The 23,923-nt window shown below is 45.6% G+C and overlaps 1 protein-coding gene across 1 annotated transcript in view; it reads right to left on the bottom strand.

Annotated features, from left to right (window-relative positions):
- CDR2L (cerebellar degeneration related protein 2 like) overlaps positions 1-23,923 on the bottom strand; it is a 113,359-nt gene that overhangs the window by 32,977 nt on the left and 56,459 nt on the right. Inside the window, exons 3-4 of the mRNA XM_069200106.1 lie at positions 16,656-16,804; positions 6,963-7,127 (exon numbers count right to left, since the gene is read on the bottom strand). Of these exons, the coding sequence (XP_069056207.1) occupies positions 6,963-7,127; positions 16,656-16,804 (314 nt within the window). The remainder of the gene's footprint in view (positions 1-6,962; positions 7,128-16,655; positions 16,805-23,923) is intronic.

The following is a 23,923-nucleotide window of genomic DNA, read 5'->3' as shown; positions in this document are numbered from 1 at the left end:
TCACCCAGAGAAGACCCGTGACCACTTTCAGATCTTAGATGAGAGGTGTCCTCGCGGCGGGGCAGAGGCAGCTGAATTCCTCCACATGCTTTGGTCCTGTCCCAAATTGGAGACGTACTGGAGCTCAGTGGTGAATGAAGTAGCAGTGGTCATAGACCGTGAGATCCCCACTGATGCCAAGCACTGCCTATTACACTGGTTTCCCCACACCCAAAAAAACAATTGAGCAACTAGTAGGATCCAAGATCTAGCATTTATTTTGACCAAACGGGAACTGACAAAGAACTGGAAGAGCGGGGCTGGACCCAGCCTTCCTAGCTGGAGGAGAGAGCTCCAGAGGTGGTCTGAGAGCGAGAGCATGGCTATGTACATAGATATAAGAAGGAAAGGGGGGTCCCCAGAACTGAAGGAGGCGTGGGATCAGCTACTCGACAAACTACGAGAGGAGCCAGACTCCGAGCTAGCAGGAGAGGAGGGATGAGCTCACACACCCATTGATTGATAGGATGTGGCCTACCAATAGATCTGAGAGGATTACTAACCACACAAGAGATACACCAGATCATCCCACCGCAGGGGATGGATGGGACGATGGGGAGGAAAGAGGGGGAGTTACAGACTACACTTAGTCAGGTACGGGGAGGGGAAGACAGCGAGGAATAGGGGGGGTTAGATAAGGGACACGACAACCATAACTAACACAAGGCAGCACCATACTATTCTAGCTCATCATTTTTAGCCAATAATAATTGACAAACAGCACATGGTGGGGGGGGAAAGGAGCACTGAGACTGGGGCCATTTCTGAGCCCGAAGATATGATGGGAGCCTAACTACACCAGAACTGCCTAATATTAGGAGCCTTTGGGAAAGTATGATGTAACAGTCGTGAAGTTGTTAAGAAACGTTAATTGAAATGTATCATAAATAAAACGAATACAAATCTGTTTAGAAAAAAAAAATAGAAGAGGCCAGAATGAGGCAGCAGCAACAGTTAGCCCTATATAGGGAAGCCTTGGCAGTGGAGAGGGAGAGACAGAATTTGGGGTTGATGTCCCATGGTGGCAGCAACAGCTTTAGGGAAATCAGGGAGGACTCCTATGACTCCAGGAATCTCAGCAAAATAGTCCCACCTTGCAAGGCTGGGGATCATATCCATAAGTGGAACGCTGCCTTGGAGAGGGCCTGTAGAGTACAGAAGGTCCCTCAAAGATAATGGGCAGCCATCTTGTGGCTTTCCTTTACTCACCTTTCCTTTACTGACAAGGGTAGGGACAAACTCACTGTCAGGGAGGAAGATGCAGACAATTATCAGGCACTTAAGAATGTTCTCATTGAGCGGTTTGGGTTGACCACAGAAGATTATAGGATACAATTCAGGGAAACCAGGAAGGAGTCCTCCCAGGATTGGGTAGGTTTTGTGGAGAGCTCTGTCAAGGCCCTGGAAGCCTGGTTACATGGCAGTAATGTGCATGATTATCATGGTGTGTACACTTCTCTTATAAGAGAGCACATTCCTAAAAATTGCATATTTGATAAACTGAATCAGGACAAAGGTGGGGAAACATCTAAAGACAAGAGTCTTCATCAGGCCCACAAAACTCTTCTGGGGGTGAGTCTAAATCCTGTTCCTCTTCATCTTCCTACTAGAAAACTTGGTGCTACATCTATAGAGAAAAAGGCCACAGGGCAGGTGACAGCACCTGTCCTTAAAAGAGCACCAACCCTGTACTACCACTACCACTTCTATCTCTAGTATCCATAGCAATAGCACTGGTAGTAGTAGTCCGTCAAAGGGTGTAGCTGGGTTCTACTTGGGAACTGCAGTGGGCTCTGGGTTCGTCAGGGAGACCACTGATGCAGTGTTGGTCTCTGAGGGTGGTATTGATCTTGCCACCCTAACTGCTTGTCCCCTTAATATGGGTAGGTATAGGTAGCATCCACTTATCAATGGTGTTGAGGCTGAGGCCTACAGGGACACAGGTGCCAATGTCACAATGGTGACTGAAAAACTGGTGTTCTCTGAACAACACCTAATTGGTCACGCTTACCAAGTTACTGACACTAACAATAACACTCAGTGCCAGCCCTTCGCTGTTGTTGACCTTAGCTGGCAGGGGGGGGGGGGGTTACTGGCCCATGGAAAGTTGTAGTAGCCTCTGACCTGCCAGTAGAGTGTTTACTGGCCAATGATTTGGAGACTTCAGCCTGGGCTGAAGTGGAGTTGGAAGCCCATACAGCAATGCTGGGGATCCCTGGGCATATATGTGCACTGACAAGAGAACAGGCCAAGAGATAGGGAGAGCAAGGAGCACTGAAGCCGGGAAAAATGGCCCAGGAGACTCCTAAAAAGAAAGGCAGGTGGGCAGGTAGGCATAGAAAGGAATTACCCCCTGACTATGCTTTAGATGAAGATCCCACTTCTCAAGGAGAGGAATCTGTCCCTGGTTGGAACCTACACCAGTGGAGCAGTCCTGTTCTTCTCTGAAAAGCCTGAGGCAGCAAGCTGCTGCTCAGGAAGCAGGGGATATGAGGGGGACCCTTAAGGTCTATTGGGACAATGGCCTCCTTTATTCTGAGGCAAGGGACCCCAGCCTGTTGCAACCAGGAGGTTAGGCATTCCTCAAAGGTTTAGGGAGTTCTTATTGACCTTAGCACATGATATTTCCCTTGCAGGCCATGTGGGGCAAAGCAAGACTTGGGACAGACTTGTCTCACTTTCACTGGCCTCATATGTCTGAGGATACAAAGGAGTTTTGTCACTCCTGTGCTACCTATCAATCCAGTGGCAAGACAGGTGGCGCCCCAAAGCCCCCCCCCCCCAATTCCACTACCTCCACTACCTTTGAGAGGGTGGGGATAGACAATGATGGCCCTTTAGACCCTCCAACTGCATCTGCGTGGTGGGCCATGCCACCAGGTACCCAGAAGCAATTCCCCTTAGGACCACTACAGTCCCGGCAGTGGCCAAGGCCCTCCTGGGAATATTCTCCATGATGGGTTTTCCTAAAGAGGTGGTTTCAGACAGAGATGCAAGCTTCATGTCTGCATACCTAAAAGCTATGTGGAAGGAGTGTGGGGGTAACATATAAATTCACCACCCCTTACCATCAAACAAGTGGTTTAGTTGAAAGATTCAACAAAAGCTTAAAATGCATGATAATGGGACTCTCTGAAAAACTCAGGAGGAGATGGGACGTCCTATTACCTTGCCTCCTCTTCGCATAAAGGGAAGTTCCACAGAAGAGAGTGGGCTACAGTCCATTTGAGCTTCTGTTTGAGCACCCAGTTAGGAGTCCACTTGCTCTTGTAAAAGAGGGTTAGGAGCAAACCATGTCCAGCTGCTGAAATCTGCTGTCCTCTGGACCTGCAAAGATTCTCCAACACAGATGGTGGTTCTGAGGGGTCCCCTGGGTACTCTCTGCCTTCTGTCCAACTTGGGAGATGGTGAGTCCTTGCCTCTTCCTCTAAGACAGAATCCCTGTGCACGGCGACTGTTGCAACAATCAAGGCTTGTTGACTCCTGCTCTGACAGACCTTCAGGTTCCAAGTAGCCCCGGCCCCCAGCACTCTACCTCTGCAAGGACTTTCTCCTCTCTGCTGCTCCAGCGACATAGGACTCCTCTTCAGGTGTGCTGCCTGGGCCTCACTGCGACTTACTGTGCGTGCTGCCAGTGGGTTGCTTGTGGGGGTCTGACTGCTTCTGCTGGATCTCCTATCTTCCTAGGGTCTGCCCGGACTCCCTGACAAGGGTTGAGTCTCCCGGACCTTGCTGGTTCTCTTCAGCTCTGCAAATCTAGAACAGCTCCAGTTGCATTTGCTTGTGCTTGTTGGTGGTCCTTCTGACCACTAACCCATCTGCACTCCGGTGACAGTCGAGGGACCACTCCTAGGTGAGTTCAGGGACTCCTCTGCAGCTCCTGGACTCCGAAGTTGGACTTCATCCACCACTGTTGACCCGGATCTTCACCCACAGAAGGGTGGGCATTGCCTCTTGCCCCACCTGGACACTCCTTTGTGGAGTGATCTCTGTCCCCTTCTCTTGCAGGTCCTCTTCTTCCTAAATTCACCACTGGGTTACACCGACCTGGCCCTGCTCTTGCAATATTGCAATTCCAAGTCCCCATGTTAGCCTACAGGACAACCAGGTAACTTACCTCTGCCCTCCTGGTTGCTGGGGGTCTTCTAGATACTTACCTCTTGGGGTTCCATACTCTCCCAGCCCTTGGCTAACTACTCCATATCCTCTGCTGAGCGGTCCATTCTCACATTCCACTATTTTAGTATAAAGTTTGCGCCTCCCATAGGGCTCTTGCTATTTCTAGTGTTTTTATGCTAATTCCTGGCACTTTCCTGTGTATATTTTGTATATACGTACCTCCAGAAAGGGGAGGTTGCCTTTAGTAATCTAGTTCAGTGTTCCCGTCATATAGGTCCTTTATTTGTGCAACACTGTGTGGTTCCTTTCCAGTTTGATAAGTTACTGTGTGACTACTGTGGTATTGCAAGTGCTTCACACTCCTAGATAAGTCTTGGCTGCTCATCACAGCTACCACCAGAGAGCCCTGGCTTTAGAGACACTGTAACACTAACTAATAAGAGTTTCCTGGGCCTAGCATAAGGTGCCAACGCCATAGGTGTGCACCACACACCAGGCCAGCCTCCTACACCATAGAAGAATTAAAGTATTTTTGGTACCATCTTGCAGGATTCAGTTTCATGGCCTGGAAAGCTCGTTCATGTACCTCCCTCCAAGGCCACGCCACAGCATGATGTCTTTGGTGAGGTCCAACAAAGGTTCCATCAACGAGGCAATGTTGATATGAATCTTCTAAAATAGGGGTCCATCCCTAGAAAAATGTGCCTCACCCTTTTTCTTTTGTTGGTCAGCATGCACACCTTTGCCCATAAACACACATCTGAACTCTGGTTTGGTTTGTATAAAAGCACACTTCTAGTGGTGCAGCATCAGCCCTCAGCCCATTACCCTCTGTGGGATTCGTCTCAGTCACTCATGGTGTTCATTAACAGTAGAGGCATATATGATGATTTTGTAGCTTGCATCCCTGACAAGCTCCAGCCAGATTGGAGCCTCTCTGATGAATTTGTGAAATACCTCTACAACTGACTAGGTACCAGAACAGATTTTTTTGTACATCTTAAGTTGCTTGCAGGTGGTAAACATCATTATGTAGCACCTTTAGCAACAGCAGCTGGTGTAACTGAGTTCGGAGAACCACATGGGAACACTAAGGGCTGCTCATGGATCATCAACATGGGCGTGAGTTGCCTCTCCCTGTTGATGGCTTAAGTCGATAGACTCAAATCAGTGCACGTCTTTAATGCACCAGATTGTTTTGTTTGCTGGTAATGTCGAGTGTTGTCATGCAGGGTATGGGGTCTTCCACCTTTTCAATTACTCCAGCTTCTTCAAGCTTTTTAGCTGCTTTTTCCACCAATGGCCTTATGTGGAAAGCTACTCTTCGGTGTCACAGTGAAACTTCTCATATTGTTATTACGTAGATGCAAAGGGTATTCCCATAGGTGTCCGAGGCCGTTGAAAAGGGGATTGAACTCACTGAGTTCACATGTGCAAAAAAGTACCTCACAGAACATCCAACAGAGCTTGCTTCTCACTGAGGAGATTCTATCCATCGTGGAAAGAGACAGGCAGTACACAACTCACCAGCATGATGCTCTTTCAGTGTCCCTACAGGTCTTCAGGGTTGTACTTTAGATCACTCAACATTAACTGCCCATGTAATTGAAAACTCCCTTTTTAATCGTGTCCAGCCAAGGGGGTGCATGTACAGATTCTACCTTCACAATACTCCTTCTGATAAAATTGAATTGGAAAAGTTATTGTTTATGCATTTATACAGCACTTCATACCCCTGACACTGCACTAAAGTGAACTTACAGATAGGAAGCTCACTACTCTGTGGGTGTGTTTGTATAGAAGAGTGTGTAGATTTGGTATGGCCTATGTGGGAAATGTTTCAATGTCATATCCTATATCTAGGATTTCCACTTTTCAGTGTTTACTTTTTGTGGATTTAAGTGGGGTTTTCTCAGTTATATTCATCTTTGTTGAAATAACTATGTACCAGAGGTTATTCAGTTACCTAAGCCCTAAAATATATATTTTAAAAACTATGTTTTTCCAGCGTTTTCAAATCATGATGCTTTTTGCAGTGATTGTTATAATGGGCATATTTAGTTTGAAGGAGAAGTGTTACAAAGCTATGTAGTGTCTTATCACTGGCGCTTGTAGTCATTACAAATAGATCTGATTTGAGGAATCGACTGAAAGCTCATTAAAATAAGCCCAAACCCATTCTAACCGTGTCTAATACAGAGAACGCTACTGGTGAGCATAACCCAAACCACAGATAGCAGAAGGTTCTCTCTCCAATAGTCAGGATGAAAGTGACTTGGGACTCCGAAAAATGGTTATCTGGAAGCAGTCTTAGAATGCTGTGGGAATGGGAGCAAATGAGACCAGAAGTGTGGCTCTAGAGGCCGACATGCAAATACAAACACAACCCCAAACAAATATGCCTCGTTCTCTTCCTTACCAAAGTAGATCAGCAGAACTCCAGAATGCATAGAAAACTATAGCAAGCAGGCCGAAGAGGGCGGGTGCTGGGAGGGGAAGAAAGAGTCGTATTTCTCAGCAACAGAGATTGAGTCATGCGTAGCCAGCTAAAGGAAGATTAACTGTGAACAAGGATTTAGATAAGGTGCGGCTTTTCACAAGTATTTACACTTGTTTGTGCAGCCTGCATGGGTCTTTACACTTCACACTTGAAGCACCTTTGCACATCAGGGCACTCTGCATTTGCACCATTTGTGTTTCACTTAGTGGACGGTAGTGCCAGACGTGGTCTGAGATTTCTGTTGTGGATGTAGAAACAGGCATTGGATACCTCATGCCCCTCTCGACCTCCACCCGCTGCCTACCTGGGGCTGGAGCACAGCTCCTTCAGACACGGGAAGGTGTGAATGGTGCGCCGTCGCTCTCGCTTCTCACGTCGCAGGCGCAGTTCGTTCAGAGTCTGCAGCTCCTCCACCTGCTGCTGAAGCTCCTCCACCTGCTGCTGCATCCCCTCAAGGGTGTCTGTCAGGCTGGGTGAAAAGAGACTGTGAGGAGACGAACCACATCTAGCTTAAGACAGTATGTTTGTGCTATGCAGCTGCAGAACATGGGCCCCAGGGGCCCGAATACTAGCATGGCGTATGCCCCATCCCTTTCTTCATGAGTAAAGCCATTTAAAATGAGTTGCCAGAGAACCCCTCGCAGCCTGGTGCCATCTTGCCAGCTGTACCACTGATAGCAGCGCCCCTGGTGCTGTTGGTGTCCCCCAAGTATGATACAATCACAGTTTAAGTGTTCTGAACTGTTTCTCTGATTTTGTTACAAAAATACTATTTACCTATAGCAATAACTTCATTAAGATAACCTCCTTTCGTGACAGCACTAGAGGTGAATCCACTGGTTAGAAAATGCCCTGAAATATCATAGTCTAAAAGACAGCGTCAGAAATAGATCAGAGTTTCAGCAAAAACAAATCGCAAAAATGCAGCCTGTGAATGTCACTGCCAGTTTGTACAGATGTAAGTACCAGATCGAGTGATTTGATGTATATGAATTAATGGAAAAACGAAAACTGAGAAACCACATTGGAGGAAACCAACTCATGGAAAACCAATTTTAACGAAATACGTATGACTCAAAAATTAAAGGAAACAATTTTAAGGAAAGTTAATTTTAACAAAAGCATCCAAAATCCCTCCCTTAGGTGGTTTTTAGGGTTCAGGGATTTTTGGAGTTTACGGGTGGCAAGGGTTATTTAAGGATCAGGTATGGGTGGAGTTTAAGGTGGTAAGGAGTTTTTAGGGTTCAGGAATGAGTGGCTTGTGGAGGTATTGAGTTTTTTAGGTTTTACGGATGAGTGGAGTTTAGGGCGGGTGGGCGTTTTAAAGGTTCAGTGATAGGTAGAGTTTTGGGATGGTGAAGAGTTTTTAGTGTTCGGGAATGGGTGGAGTTTAGGGTGGTGTAGGGTTTTAAGGGTTAAGGAATAGGCTAAGTTTATATGTTGAAAGGATTTTTAGGGTTCAGTGATGGGGAGTTTAGGGGAGGTGAAGGGTTTTACGGATCGTGAATGGTTGGTTTTTGGGGATGGTGAGGGTGTTTTTAGGGTTCAGGGATAAGTGGAGTTTAGGGATAGTGCAGGATTTTAAGGGACCAGGGATGGGTAGGGTTTAGACATAAAAAGGTTTTTAGGGTTCAGGAATGGGTCGAGTTTAGGATGAGTGAGAAGGTTTTATGTTAAGAGAATCATAGAATTTAGGCGTAGAAAGGGCTTTAAGACTTCAGGGATGGGGTAGAGGTGAGGGTCAAAGATGGGTGAAGGGTTGAGGTGAGAGCTTTTCAGGGTTCAGGGATGGGTGAAGTTTAAGGTTAAAAAAAGACTTTTAGAGTTCAGGAATTGGTGGAATTTAGGGATCAGTGATGGGTGTAGTTCATGCCTTTTAGGAACTTTTAGGAGCAGAGATGGACGGTGTTTAAGAGTGGTGAGGGTTGGGGGAATGGCCAGGATGGCGACTGAGTCGGAACGTTCCCCAGGATCGCACAAGACATTAACAGGCCCATGTCACCAGATAACAGGAGCTGCTGCGAAATATAGCTGGTCATGGTCCATACAAGGGGACGCTGTCACAAGGCAGACAAGCCAGGGTCTGGGCCAGGCCTCAAGGAGAGAGGCCCGACTGGAACACCAGGCGTGGGATACTGCACTTGAACCCAGGGTTGCAGTCGAACAGCTGATATCGGGTGCACTAGTGTTCAGGTGTAAGCAGGCGCCAGCCCTAGCACCAGCGCGGAGGGCTGAGCCTGCAAGGTTGGGAGCATCCCGGGATCATTGGCGAGATCGCCCCAGAGGTGAGGGATCCCGTCCCAGGACGCAACCGGGCTGCCTGCTGTGTGCCCGACGCCTCCCCCTGCTGATGGAGGCTCACCCATGGGAAACAGAGGTGATTGCTGAGTCCCACACTGATCAGACCAGGTGTCCAGAGAAAACAGATGGGTGGCAGAGCCTAGGCCACATGGCAGCCTGGGAGCGGCAGCATGACAACCCTCTCAGTGCATCCTACCTGGTAAGAGAGACCAGGACCCGAGTGGTGCCCGTTTCCTGCACTCCTCTCCTCGTGTGGTGGACCCTGAGGGATCGACAATGAGGGAAACCCAACTGTTCATTGGAAACCTAGCCAGGTGACCACAGCTGAACTCGCTGGCAGAGCTGCGCAGCGGGGTGCCCACCCGTCCCTGAGGGAAATCCAGGTCACAGTGCTGGTGCAGGAGGGGCAAATAAACGGAACCCGGATAGGACGGCCATAGGAGAGATACCACCCTCTGGCAAAAGGGTGCCCTGAAGGGGCCTACTCGTCCCCTGGCATTACTTGGCTGCTGAAAAAGATTGCATTGCTACAAGAGCGAGGGGTCCAGACAGACCTTGGGGTCCTTCCTAAGGCAACAGTGCAGGAGTGCTCGCAGTTCGTGAACACACATCCAGGGGCCACAATATGGAAAGATACTTGGGCTATAGGCAAAACTGAGCCACAGGCATGAGACGGGCCATCAGGTGGAAATGCTGCCCGGCCAGCAGGCCTACGAGAGCAAAGAAGCAGCAGGGGGGTGAAGTACACCAGACAGAGGCCGCCCAAGAAGGAGCGGTGACACGGCCAATGTTGTGACGTTTGACGGCGCCAGGGCCTGTGCACTAGACGGCTGAACAGAGAGAGAGGTTAGCCCTGGTGGATAGTTCATCAGTATTTATGGAGTGGGGGGCCATGAGAGAGAAGAGGCCTGGGTGAACACTGGGATGCACACTGCATGAAGGGCTGAATTAGGACCTGAAATCAGGCTGGGGGAAAACCTGGCGATGCAACGTCAATGGTGATGGAGCTGGCGAGGCCTGCCTGAACAAGTGAAGGTGTGTAACTACTGGCTACAGGGTAACAGCCCATACTGACTGCAAACTGGAGTTCAGTGAATGGTGGAGACCTGGTGACTGGGAAACTTGCTAATATCTGAGACACATAGTGGAGGTCAACTAGGAGGCGAGAGAGGATTGATCACAACACTGGCTGAAACCCCTTCCGGACTCCCACAAGATAAAGTGGGCAGTGGTGATAAGACCTACCCTACCGTAGTCTAAACACTGCCCTGTGGCAAAGGGGTCATGGAGCAGGAGAATACGCCATATAGAACTGGAACAATGACCAAAGATAAGGAGCCCAGGCCCCCCACCAGAGGAAGATGGATGACTACACAGAAGACATGACCCCCTCCCCAGCATATGAAACTCTGCCGCCTATGGCCGAAAATGCAAACCTTCTCCTGGTGATCCAGTCCTCCCGGGAAGCCTTGGAGGAGAGAGTGGGTGAGGTGCTCTCTGAAGTCTCCCTGCTGTACCAAGACCTCCACAACGTGGCAGACAGTGTCACCCTGACAGAGACCATAATATCCGATTTGGAAGATAAGGTCCGCAATCTACAAAATGAGGTGACAGAGGCCCGGGACACCACCAAAGATGTTATTTGGCAGTTGGAGGATGCTGAAAATCTCTCCAGGAGAAATAACCTATGGTTTGTGGGATTTCCAGAGGGAGTCTAGGGCCCTAATATGTTGCGGTTCTTGGGCGAGTGGTTGCAGAGTTATCCCTCAAGATAATTTCTCCCCCTGCTTTATCATCGAAGGGGCGCACCAGGCCCTGGGGGGGTGGGGGTTAGACCTCCAAGTGGTGCCGCCTGACCAAACAAGGGAACAGAAATGGCGACATCCATAAGAGGTAGCCAGATAAGGCCACAAAAGGCAGACAGGAAAAGACATGATACATAACAGACAAAGTTGCTCCATAATGACTTGGAACATCAATGGACAAGGCAACAAAGTAAAGTGAGGACGTGCAGTCACATACATTAGGAGACATTAGCCAGACATGGTCATCCTGCAAGAGATCCACCTGTGGGGCACCCAGTTTAGATTCTTAGGTAGAGGGGCATACATAACGTTGGCCAACGCTGGATTCAACACATGATCCTGGGGAGTTGGCATTTTCATAAGGAAAACAACCCCATTTAAGATGGAGAAATCCTGGGCAGACCCCAACGGGACATATGTGACAGTTATGGGGATGTGGGGAAGGATAGATGTAACACTGATTCTCTGAGGCTGCAATGACAAACACTAGACAGAATCACAGAGAAACTGCTAGAAACAGACTCCTCCCTCCATATAACAGCTGGAAACGTTATCAATGTGGTCATTATACCCCATAAGAAGTAAAAAGAGATACGAGAAATGGAGTCCCTGGAACAACATCTAGTGGAATTAAAAGGGAAACCCAGGGCACAAAACGGACCCTATCATTCTACAGAAGATAGCGATCCTCCACAAGGAATACCAATCACTAACACATAGCAAAATGAAAATCCAGATTTTAGTGACACAAGACCATCTCTACGAGGCGGGAGATAAGGCGGGAAGGTTACTGGCTTGGTTGGGGACGAGAGAGGTGGAGGCATGCTGGATACATAGAATAAAGGGAGGCAACAATGAAAGGTATGATACAGACCAGGAGATAGCCAACAAGTTTACCAGATATTATGGGCAGTTTTATGGGGCGCGTCCATTGGCGGACACTGCCCAAATAGAGGAATACCTTTGAGCAGGAAACAGTTCCACTCCTAACACCATAGGACAGTGAAATTTTAGAGGAAGAAATAGCCCTGTTAGAAATAATAACGGCGATTGGGAAACTAAAACCGGGCAAAACACCCAGCCCCAATGGCATTCCAGTAGCTTTTTTTTAAAAAGAGAAATACCAACATCCTAGGCTCAAACTTACTCAAAATGTCTACAGAGGCAAGCGACAAGGGAACCCTTCCACCAGACCTTCGTAGAGCCACACAGCAGTAGTCCAGAAGTCAGGGAAACCTCACACAGAGTGCAGTTCATATCAACCAATCTCCCTCCGCAACGTAGAGACAAAAATCTGGATTTCGATAATCACCACTTGATTGATAACAGTCATAACCCACCGATCCATAAGGACCAATCAGGCTTTATGCCAAAGACATCAACCAGATTCAGCCTCCGCAGACGCCTTAATTTGCTGGAAACTGCACGTCTGCGAGATGACCCACATATGTTGTTGTCCCTAGATTGGCCCTTCATCACACTTTCCCTGAAGAAATTCGAGTTTGGATCTAAGTTTCTGGCCTGGGTAGCGTTATTGCACAAAAACCTAGTGGCTACAGTCAGGGTGAATGGGGAAACAACAGCAGAGTTCCCCATTGGGCGAGGAACGTGACAGGGATGTCCCTTGTCTCATTTGCTGTTTGCCTTCACGCTGGAGGAGCTCTTGGCCTGCATCGTCCGGACTCACCGGGATATAACAGGCTTCCGTCTAAGGAAGAAAGAGAAGGCGTACAACAGGATTTCATTATACTTTGATGACATCCTCCTTTATGTCACTCACCGCAGTGAGACCCTGCTAGGAGTGTTTAGAATTTCTGAGCAATACGGAGCTCACACAAGTTATACAATAAATTTGGACACATCAAGCCTGTAGCTGGTGTTAAGAGGACTAGAGCAGCTAAATATTCCAGGCAACCTACGTGTAGACAGGGAGGGGTTCAAATACCTGGGAATTTATGTGACCACAGACAGGGAATGCAGCCTTGCCCAAAATATTTGGAGGATCTTGATGGAATTCCACGGACACGTAGAGCGGTGGAGAACCCTACCGCTGACGCTGCTAGAGAGAGCAGCTATGGTCAAGATGATGACCCTGCCAAAATTACTGAGCATCCTGCAAAACAGATACCGCAAGGTCCTGGAAGAATCTTCACTAGAGTAGAGGTTGAAGCCAGGAAACTATTGTGGAAAGGGGGGCAGTCACAAGTAGCACTGCAGACACTACAGTGTAACCAATATAAAGGGGGAATTGCCGTCCCAGACATACGGGCATACTTCTGGGCAGCCCATATGATGGTGATTAAAGACTGGGGGTATGCACCTGGAGATCCCCACATATGTACTGGAGAGGAGCCAATTCCAGTCTAAATCGCATCTACATTATCTATACGGAGGGAAGGAGTCAAGAAAGTTATTGACAGCAACACAGACACATGGCAAAGGGCGGGGAAGTGAATGGGATGGGATACAAGACTAACAAGAGAAACCCACAAATGAAAGGGAACACGCCTCAGAGAAATTGGGAAGTTAAAAGAGTTTGGGGCATGGGACATGATAGGCATTTCCAAACTGGGAGATCTGTTGGAGGAAGTACTCTGAAGCGGGAATACCAGCTTAACAAAACACAAGACTAGAAATATATACAGCTTCGGCACGCCTGGAAGGTGGAGAGATTGGACACAATAGAAATCCTTGAATATGCACTACTGGAGGGGAGACTACTTCAGTGAGAAATAGAGGGGAAGTGGTCTCCTGGACTTATAAAGCAATTAATAATTATAATATGCCCGACTCACTAAAAAAAACCGAGAGTAAGATGGGAAGGGGAGATAGGAGATCTTGATGAAACAGAGTGGGTGGCAGCTTTGATGCACCCGAGGAAGGTGGTGATTAAATCCAGGTTACTGTTGGTACATTTGAAGATCTTACACAGGTTGTGGTACGACAGGATTAGCCTGCATAAATTCGGGAGAGCAGCATCTCCCAATTGTTTACAATGTGGAGCGGAAAGGGGATCATTTCACCACACTCTCTGGGACTGCCCGAACATACAGTAATACTGGTCTAGATTCCTGAATGAATTGGGGGTAGTGCTGGGGGAGGAAATTCCTGCAGATCTCAGGTATGTCCTCCTGGGAATACCAACTGAAGTAGACATACCACACCCTAAACTTCTCTTTAGCTATCTGGGCCTAATGGTGGGCAAAAGGGACGCGGCCATAGATGTTTTACAAAGTAGGTGGTCCTTGGAGAAAATATTATGGCGTAGATTTAGGGGAAAATGACAACGGGGAACCTTATGATACAGTCCCAATAATGCACACTAAAAGACCGCTGAATACACTACACTTCCTGATGCGTGACTGAAAGCCAAGACTTAATAAAATTATGTTATACCATTGTAAACATTAAACTGATACAATGCCACTCCAATACAATTGTTGTTATGGAAGCACAGTTGAGTGCTATGTTATGTTTGACAAAAATACAAAATACAAATAAAAAATATTTAAAAAATAATTAAAAAAAAGAAAAGTGTGTTGGGGTTCAGCGAATTATTATGAATCGGAAATAAAGTCCTTCTGATGTAAAGGACTTAAATAAATACCTTGGAAAAAAAAATTCTGAAACTAAGACCTGCAACTATTTCAAATACACCTTAAAAAATAAGTATGCAGAAGTCAATTAAAAAAAATACATTTTATGAATCGGTTTCTATGAAATGGTAAATGCCATTTATTCTGAAAAAATTCTCAGTAATGGTATTCAATAAAACCGTTTTTCTGTGGAATAACATACAACCAGAGTGATGGCTTCTACTTATTATTCTAAACCTGATGGCTTATACATATCATTCTAAACCTGATGAAAAATGTCAAAATGACAGAAGGACCTGTGATGTTGGGAGTATGTTAGGAGTAGTGGTCAGCTGGGAAAATGACAGACAAACACATTTGTGTATTTGCACCATTCTGCCAACACACATGCATCTGACTGGCTCTTTTATTCAACATTCCACTATTTCTGTAACATGTCATTTGAATCTGGCAAGTGTGTGATATTGTGTTGTGTGATGGCATGTATGGCATAACAGGTGTAAGAAGGAACTACAAAGCTAACCACAGTTTTTTAAATAATTATGTCATGGGTTTCTTTATGTTCTACTTGTTGTTTGTGTTACGTCACCGAATCGGGTGGGCAAGTTGCTGAAATTATGCCTTCCTGACATTACAAATAGAAAGTGAAATGTAAACAGCTGAACTGGTGTGTGTGTGTGTTGTTTGCAGCCTGCAGCAAGCCCTGACAACGAACAGTACATGTAGCTGCATAGTGGAAGGGCCTCCGAAGTTAAGACTGAACATTCTGATTGAGGGGCCTCAGGACAAAGCCCATACTAATCCTAGTGAAAGCTTCTTTCATTGCCTGAAACATGATTCCTTTCCTTAATTCATCCTGAAACCTGTTTGGTTCCATCCCAGAGATCTCTATCCTTCGCACTATGACAGTCACCGTCACTAAAGCAGGAAAGATATGTAACAAACTCCTTGAATTCTTTACAACCACACTTCACCATTACCAATGACGACTCAGTTCTGGCTCTCCATCTTCCAACTATACTCCAGCACTAAAATTAATTAACTGGTGGGTGGAATTTAAAATACTCATGTTTTCAACTAGTGTATCAACATTGCTAAATGTCTACCATGTTACCCCTTAACTTGCAAATCATACATGTTGTAAATAACCTGCTTGCTACTGGTTCTATAGTTAAACAGCTAAAGAAGGAGATAATCCATGTTTTGGAAAAGCCTAGACTTCACAGACATCAACAACTTAGACCTTGCAGTCAATGTAACATACCACTCTTCTGCAGCGCTTAAGGCACAGTAACTTGCTTAATAATCTCCAGTCTGGGTGAAGATGCTACTATTACTCCTTGGTGGCTTTTGACATTTTATGGCCTCTCTAAACCATACTATAGTCCTACAAGCTCTGAAAAGGTCAATAGGCCGTTCTGTGACAGTACTGGCTTGGGTCGAATCTCTCCCGACAAGCTGAACCCGCAGAATTGTACTTGGACCTTTTGAATCCATTGCCCTTGTGCTAACCTGCACTGCGTCCCAAAAGTTAATTCTCTTACTGCTTCTTTTAAACATCTACATTGCCCACTATGATATCCATGTCTAGTCCAGTTGACAATGCAGTCAGCTGAGATTGCTTGGATGACATCAAAACAGAATGTATTCTAATATGTTTAGAAAAAAACATCTTCCAACAACCGAAGTATTTCCTTTCAATTTACTTATTCTCTAATATTAGTCAAAGGCTAGGTCCCTTGGAATCCTGTTTGGCCTCCCATCTCTCAATTACCACCCATCAAATAAACTGTGAGCTCAGCTCTGGCACCCTCAGCTTGCTGTGGAAACTGAAGGAACTACCTTAATGCCCTGACATGAGGTACTTGCGGGATGTCCTGATCTGCCGTCCCTCATTGTACTGATCCTGAGCTCTCTGAATAGTCTGACCTGGGGCTCCCGTTATTTCCAGAGGGGGACTGGCCTAAAGTCTCCATCTGAGGCTTTGTAATAGGTGTTTTGATCTAGGATCCCATTATGTCCTAATCTAGAACTCTTTAGAACCCCTGTGGTATGTGCTGTTGTGGGCTCCACAGAGCATGTTCTGATTTGAGGTCCTTATTGCTCTTGTGTCTAGCTTGTTTGGGGAATCAACTGATCTGGTTATTCAGATGGTAAATTGTAAAATTGTTCTACTCGCAGCTCTTCAGTGCTTGACCTTCAATATTCTACAGCTATTATGCGGTATCACCTTCGCAACCACAGCCCTCCATGCATCCTTTAGATTTGCAACTTGAACAATGCAGCTGACTATACCCGTGGATCTTCTGTTGGGCAGCCTTGCTCTCTGCTACAAGCTTCCGGTTGGCCATTTCCTGGTCCCGCATGGTGAGGTCCAGCTGCTCGTACACCTTTGCTTGCTGCTCATTCATCTGCCGCAACATCTCCAGCTGCTTCGTGAGGTACTGAAAAAGAGTGTGATGTATCACGTGAGCATGAGATGTAGGTGAATAGAAGACAAGTTGTTAACAGCACAAAAACATCAAGCTAAGTGCAGTCCAGGCTGTTTGCTGATTTTACTTAACAATCAACCAAGCATTGGCGAAAACTAAAACAAGCTTTAGCAAAGTGAATCAGTCGCGCTTTGGCAATGTTGACCAAGTGATGCAATCAGCTTTGCCAATGCCCGACCAACCATGTTAAAAGTCTAAAAAACATTGAAACCATTGGTTTCTGTTCTTTCAAGATGGGCAACAACATATTGTTGCAATGTCATGAGAGCTGCTATGACGTGGCAATTTAGGGCATGTTGATTACATGAAAACAATGTTTTCATTGTTGTCTGTACTTTTAATATGGACAGTAAATGATATTGACTTTACCAGTACTGGCAAAATTTAAAAGCTTCCATCACTCGCAAAGCCAATTATTTCTACCACCATAGAGGGGAGCACTGGAATATGCAATGCAGCAACATCCAGGGTACCTACAAGGCTCCCATGCCTGGCTTGTCACAAAGGAGCATCAGAGGGAGGGTGGAAATGAAGAGGTAGGGTAAAAAACACATTCAGGGCATCACCAAGGCTACTATTCAACTGCACCCTAGCCAGTGAAAAGCAAGAGCATACAAACTATGCTCCAGGACAGGAATAAACACAGAATAGGGAGGATTAGCGTTGTAAACTTCTAACCGGACTTTTCTTGCCACATAAACTGACAATGAAAAGTAAAACAGTTTCACATAAGCAAGCCGATTCACAGCGCTACGGCCGCCATTACTACCAGTGTGAAGAGACACACAAAAGGAGAAAGAAGTTCACTTGCAAGTAAACTTATCAGCAAAAGTGCAATTAACCGTGTAACAGGGGCGATGGCCAAAGCGATAACTAAACCTCTCCAAGGAGGGACAAACATAAACCATTTACCAATGTCAAAGGATTTTGAGGGGCAAGCCCATGAACACGTGGTACTGATGGGCGTGAGGTGGGCATGGTTAACAGCCCATATACATACCAACATGTCAGAAAAGCAGTGTTTGTGTGCTCCCATGCTCAACCTAAAAGGCAGGGAACCGAGATTGACTAGAAAGCCATCTAATCAGTGGCAAGGTCTAACCCCGTGGAGTACTGTATACAATACGGTCTGTGGCACACCGCTGGAGTTGTCCATATCGTGAATGTAAAGAGAGTTAGGAGAGAGAGAAAAAAAAGAGAGAGAGTGTGTGTGTGTGTGTGATTAAGAGACAGAGAACGAGCAAGAGAGAGACGCAGGTGCATAGCTTCAGAGGTGGTGTTTGGGGTGTTACACCCCCTAACAAACGTGTTTTCTGATAAATAGTTGAGTACAGGTGCTCTCAGTCAGGTATGGCAAGGTGTCTGACAGATTTCACAAGGAATTTTGTACATAAACACTGAAAAAAAAAAACACATTTTCTCCCTCCGTGTTTAAAGTCTTCAAAAATGTTATTTATTTCACAAACTATTGTATTTTGTCTCACTTAGTTCCCCTGCCAATCCCTTTCAACTGCCCCGTTAGCCCCTCTCATGTGCTTTGCTTGTCGTATACAGTATTTCATGCGCTAGCGTAATTGTTGGAAAATCTGAAGCTCACACCCCCCAATCTCAGTGACCAAGCTCTGTCCCTGGAGAGAAGACGGCACTCTTAAAAAGAGCACATCTCCACCATATTAAAGAAAGCTAGCGTTGAACATAGACAAAAAAAAAACTCAAATGGGATGTTAATGGCATTGGAAGCATGCCCTCATTAATTCTTTAGTGCCAGGAGATGTAATGCCTTCTACATCTGCTCTGCCAGAACTTCAGATACCATCCGGCTACATTAACAATTTTGTGCAAAAGCCTCCCCTCTTACACTAGACCCTATATCAGGATGCTGATCAAATATTATTCTGAGACAGTAACAATATCACTGTGTGTTCAAATATGCCAGGGTTCTGTAAAAACATCACTGTTCTGCCCAAGTTACCCGCCTTCTCTGGGGTTTATTCAAGTAAGCTGATCAATATACGAGCCTGCTAGATGTGTCCACAAGCCAGGCCTGTGATGTATAATCACTGGTGCCAGGTCAAAGATGATCATGAACCAGGCCAAGTTACTCCTGCTCGAGGCCAGGGCCAGCGATGAATCAGGCCTGATCCCAGCAATGGGACCAGGCCCATAACAATGATGCCAAACCTTTTCATAACAGAAAAGTAATTATTGTTTCTGCCCTGCTAGAAATAGATGTAAATGCATCAGAGTGTTCTAATGCTGCAAACAAAAGCCATCCCCTAGTTCATCAATTTGAGACATTAATATTTTCTGGGAAAACGTTTAATTCAATTAATTATCTGAATGCGGCTTGTCATCAACTAAAAAGTGACTAATTTACCTATGCAAATTGCCTGCCATTGTGCTACACTAGATATGGCACATTATGTTTTTTTTTACAACTTTTGAACTGTTCGAGCTCGAATCAATTTTTTGTTCAAATCTGTAAAATCTACAGCAGACGGTGGAATATATAACATGTATGGCAAATCCATACTTGAGTGGAATATGCGCTAGCATTTTTGCGGTGGACCTGATTGTAATAAACAATTATGCCAAGACCAACATGTTTGGCTTTTCCTATAGTGATGATATGTAATGTGTTGGAAAACTTTGAAAAATGATTTGCTGAAACATAGAGGACCTGTTGTGGTATGTAGCTCGATGAGCTGTTAAGGCTGTGGAAAATACATTGTGTGGACTCTTTATATAAAGTACATTTACGTGCACCCCTCTCACCACCCATTGTCAGTTCTGATTCAAATTTGTATTTTATATGCCTCAAGCCATTATTTGGTATTAATAAGGAGTACGTGCAACTTTACTCAAAAGAATGCAGATTGTCATTACGATCCCCAGCGTAGAACCTCGCTGGTCTTCATTCTTGGTTGTTTTGACTCAAAAATGGCGCACAGTGTTCTGCCAGAATGTATGAAAGTACGGTATGCTTTGTGTTCCAGGGTCTGCACCTAAATTCTCTTGGCTTACAGAGGCTGCAGAAAGCACTTAGCACTATTACTCCAATCTTCTCATGAACTTTTAATTACTTAAAAGATCAAACCTCATTAGTATGTGTCAACCTAATTTACAAAAAATTCTTAAACCACTGGCTCAGCAGCAGGGCTACGTCTTTGACTTAATGGTGTTTAAAAAAAATGATGTGCTGATGGATCAATGCCTCTGCTCTGCTAATCCCCCCGCTATCCTACAACCTTCTTCAGCTTGGATAGTGTGTCAGACTCAAGTCAAGCGTTTTCAAGATTTCCTAGTAGTGCAGATTTAGATATCCAAAGTAAGAAAGGGTGCGGCATGTATAGATTTATTGCCATAGACACTACTTAGTGTGGGGGAGCTATGCCCCAGGCGAAGTATTAAAGGATTGGTACTGGGGAGGAGACACGCAACTTTAGACAGCCCCCAAGTTACCCATCCAACTCATAGTATTCTTAACCCTCCACAGGATAAGATGCAAGGCCCAGGGTGTGGTTCACCCTGAAAAGACCCGCAAACCTCGTCAGGATGAACCACAAAAAGTAAATAAATTAACCTGTGCTTAACCCTCAGGTAGCTGGACACAAAAGCAATCAGGCTTAACGTAAGGCAAAATGTAAAGTATTTAAACAGCACACAGCCAGTAATAAAGTGAAAACACAACAAAAGAAAAATCCACAACAATTTATTAAAAAATAGGATACATTTAAATAAATAAATGGAGATACTGAATTTCAAAGTTTCAGGTAAGTATAGCATCTAAAAGCATTAAGTGCCACTCACGGTCATCTGGTAGTGTTAGACCAGGTGTAAGTCACAAGTTCAGGTTGATGCAATGGAGCGCAAGCCAGATACAGGGACCCGGTTAGTCCCACTACCTTCTCAAAGTCCCGTGTGTAGAGTCCAGTTCGCTGTAGAGGAGGCCGCAAAGAGCAGGGACAGCATCATGGGTGGTCGTCGCTGTAGCATGAAGAGCTGATGGGGTATCGCAGAGGGTCATCGCTGTAGTGTTAAGATGCAGTAGCATATTGCTTTGCTTTGGGGGTCATTACAGGTTGTCATCGCTGTAGCCAGAAATGCAGATCTCACATTGCTGGTCGTCCCTGTCTGTTGCTGTAGCACAAAGAGTCGGGTTCACCTAAGGTTTGCGCTAGAGGCCGCCATGGTTGGCAGTCTCAGTGCAAAATGGGCCTGTTCATGGTTGCGAAGAGCCCAAAACTGCAGGGGTTCTCCTTTTCTTGAAGAGTGCACTCTGATGCCAGCCAAGGGTCCAGGACCTGGGTAGGCACCTCTCAGGGATTAGGGACTCACTCTAACAGAGGCCAGAAGGGCTCCTAGGAGTCCAGTTACAAGTCCAGGCAGTTCAAATTGCAGCAGGGCAGTTGCAAGCAAGCTTCTGAAGCCTGTTGTGTCCATGTAGCTTAGAACAGGAGGTCAGCCAACCAAACCTTGAGTCACTCAGATTTTCCTGGGCACAAGGAGATGGTCTTGTTCTCCTTCAGCAAGGCAGGCCTCAAGCAGCAGGACAGTCGTCTGGCAGTCCAAGCAGGCTTCTAGCAGCAGGGCAATCCTTTGTTAGCAGCAGGACAATCCTCTGGGGATCCAGAAAAGCTCTATGAGGAGGGCAGTCCTCTGGGGAACAAGGATGTCCTTCTGGAGTCTTACACAGGTTCAGGAGTGTATTGAAGAGTGGCTCAGGAGGTCCACAGTTTATACCTGGTGGCTGTCTCTGAAGTGGGGGCATTCCCTATACTACCCCCCACCTCTGGTTCTGCAAAGTTCTTCCCTTCCCCTGTCAATGCTCCAAAACATCTGGGGTCACAAAAGACCAGTGTCAGGTCTAACATGTGCCCCCCCCAGCTGAAAGTAGGGACAACACCCCAGCGCCATGTTTTCAGTAATTGTGATTTTAAGTTGGGACTAGTTTTTAGTATCCGTTACTTCGGGTTCCACTGTATGGATCAGTTAGAATCAAAATCAGATAGAAGGCTGTGCTATTAAGGCTATTTTTGTTTTATCTTGAGATTTTGGAATATTTTCTACTATTATCCAATTGTGTACTTGAAAAGCATTCCTTTCAAAACGGTATTGTATGCTGTTCCTATCTTATTTTAATCATAATAATGTTTGCAAGATGAGATGGACAGCTGCATATTAACTATTTTGATAGTTATCCTTCCTCGCTTCTGAAGCATGTGGCTCCTATACCAGCCTGAAGATGCAGAGTCTCTGAGAGGTAAACGGGCACCAGTAAACTACATTGTAAAAGTTTTTGTCTCCTTGGGGTCAAAACCACTGAGAAAAGTGAAAAGTGTTCCGTGGACCCAGCAGTGGAACTTTTTTTCCTGGGCAGTATTGTGACTTGGATGTCATCCTGGATTTTTTAATCAAGGTTACTCAATCCTCCCAACCCATCTACTACTAAGATCTCAAACAATTTCGTGAGCATTGGATGTCACTTAGCAAGGGACTGGGTCCAAGGACATATTGCTGGATCCCAGGCTGTACTGTTCATTTTTAGGATACTTCAACAGGATTGAAAGAGAACCCTTGAAAAAGCACAGAAGTTTTAAAGTCATCAGTGTTTCTTTATGAACACAGATGTTTGCTGCCTTTAGCTCTGTACAAGGGTCTCCACCTGATCCTGGGAGCAGCAGTTAAGCACTAACTGTTGTACCAATCAATCACAAAACCTCATTTGCTTTGGGACTAAATATGTTGCTGAATCATTAATTTAGAAACTAGATTGTCTGTGCATCTGAACACAAGAAATTTAGATGCCTCATTATGCTCATGAAGAGGCACTAATTGCTCTTTGTGTTGATATCTTTAGATTCTGTTCAAATCTTTTCCGCAAGTTGTTTTTTAGAAGCGCCAATTCCTTTCTTTGTTCAGAATAATGACAGCTATAAAGCTGGATCATAGTGCACATGAGCAATTCTTATGTTCCCTCTTTGGGGCGTATTAAATGTCGGAGTCTCAAAAGGAGCATCAGGGGATTTGTTGCTTTCCTAGTAGGCTTCCACCTCTGAACATCAGCTTGGTCAGAGAAAGAGTCCGTCACACATCATAAGCACCTGGTGAGAAAGTCGTATGTGATATGAGTCTGACATGTGACTGATTCTGCCCAACAGCTCCAAGCCATTAAAGAAGTCAAGAATAAAGCTTGTGTGGCCAGGAGAAAGCGTGGGTACTAATTGGGGCAGCACCAGAGAAATTGGCAGGGTCGGACTGGGAAAGAAAATAGGCTTGGGCACCAAAATATTAGTGGCCCCAATTAGTGATTGAGACAGCTAAAAAGTGTCCCATGTTTGCAAATATAGGCAGTTTTGAACTTGTAAAGACACTCTGTATACGTTTTTCGAAAGGTATTATAGGCTGTATGGATCTAAACTTGCTAAAAGGCAATGTTTGTTTTAAAATGAGAGAAATCAACAGTAAAAACCGGTCCAGCAGAACATAAAACAGTCCCACAAACCACTGAAAAACCGGCCCACACACCATGGGTGTCGGTTAACCAAAACACCAGAGGTAGCTGAAGTGACACCTTAATGACATCACAGGATTTGGCACCATACAACCCTTGACCCAGATTTTTTCCAGGAAGTCATGTCACATGACCCTAACATCACCCTCACTCTCTCTTATGCCACCTTCTACCCACTCTTATTCATTCCCGCATGCTCACTTGCAATTGATCTTAATCCCATTCATAATCACACTTTGCACCATGTTTGTGTCAACTCTGTGAGGAAACCCAGTGCAAGGTTTTAGGGTGGGAGTTACTATCCAACACAAATCCTGATTTGCGTTGGATAGTATCCCAAAATAATGCGAAATTGCACTGCTTTGCGTAACTTTGCTTCAAGTGGGCATTCCATGGGTGGTGCATGGGCATTCCCATGCAACCCCTCATACGTTTTGATGCAAATACCTATTTACAATCATGAGTAAAGAGGGATTAGTGCCAGAAACCTCTGACACCTTGAGGCAGTTATAACAAAGAGAAATGTTTTAATTTATCCTCATTTTTCGAACTCTGCA

Source organism: Pleurodeles waltl, chromosome 7 (assembly GCF_031143425.1).
Source record: "Pleurodeles waltl isolate 20211129_DDA chromosome 7, aPleWal1.hap1.20221129, whole genome shotgun sequence".
NCBI classification, from domain to species: Eukaryota; Metazoa; Chordata; class Amphibia; order Caudata; family Salamandridae; genus Pleurodeles; species Pleurodeles waltl.
The sequence above is the reverse complement of the archived record's forward strand: the minus strand, read 5'-3'. Positions and strand labels throughout refer to the sequence as shown.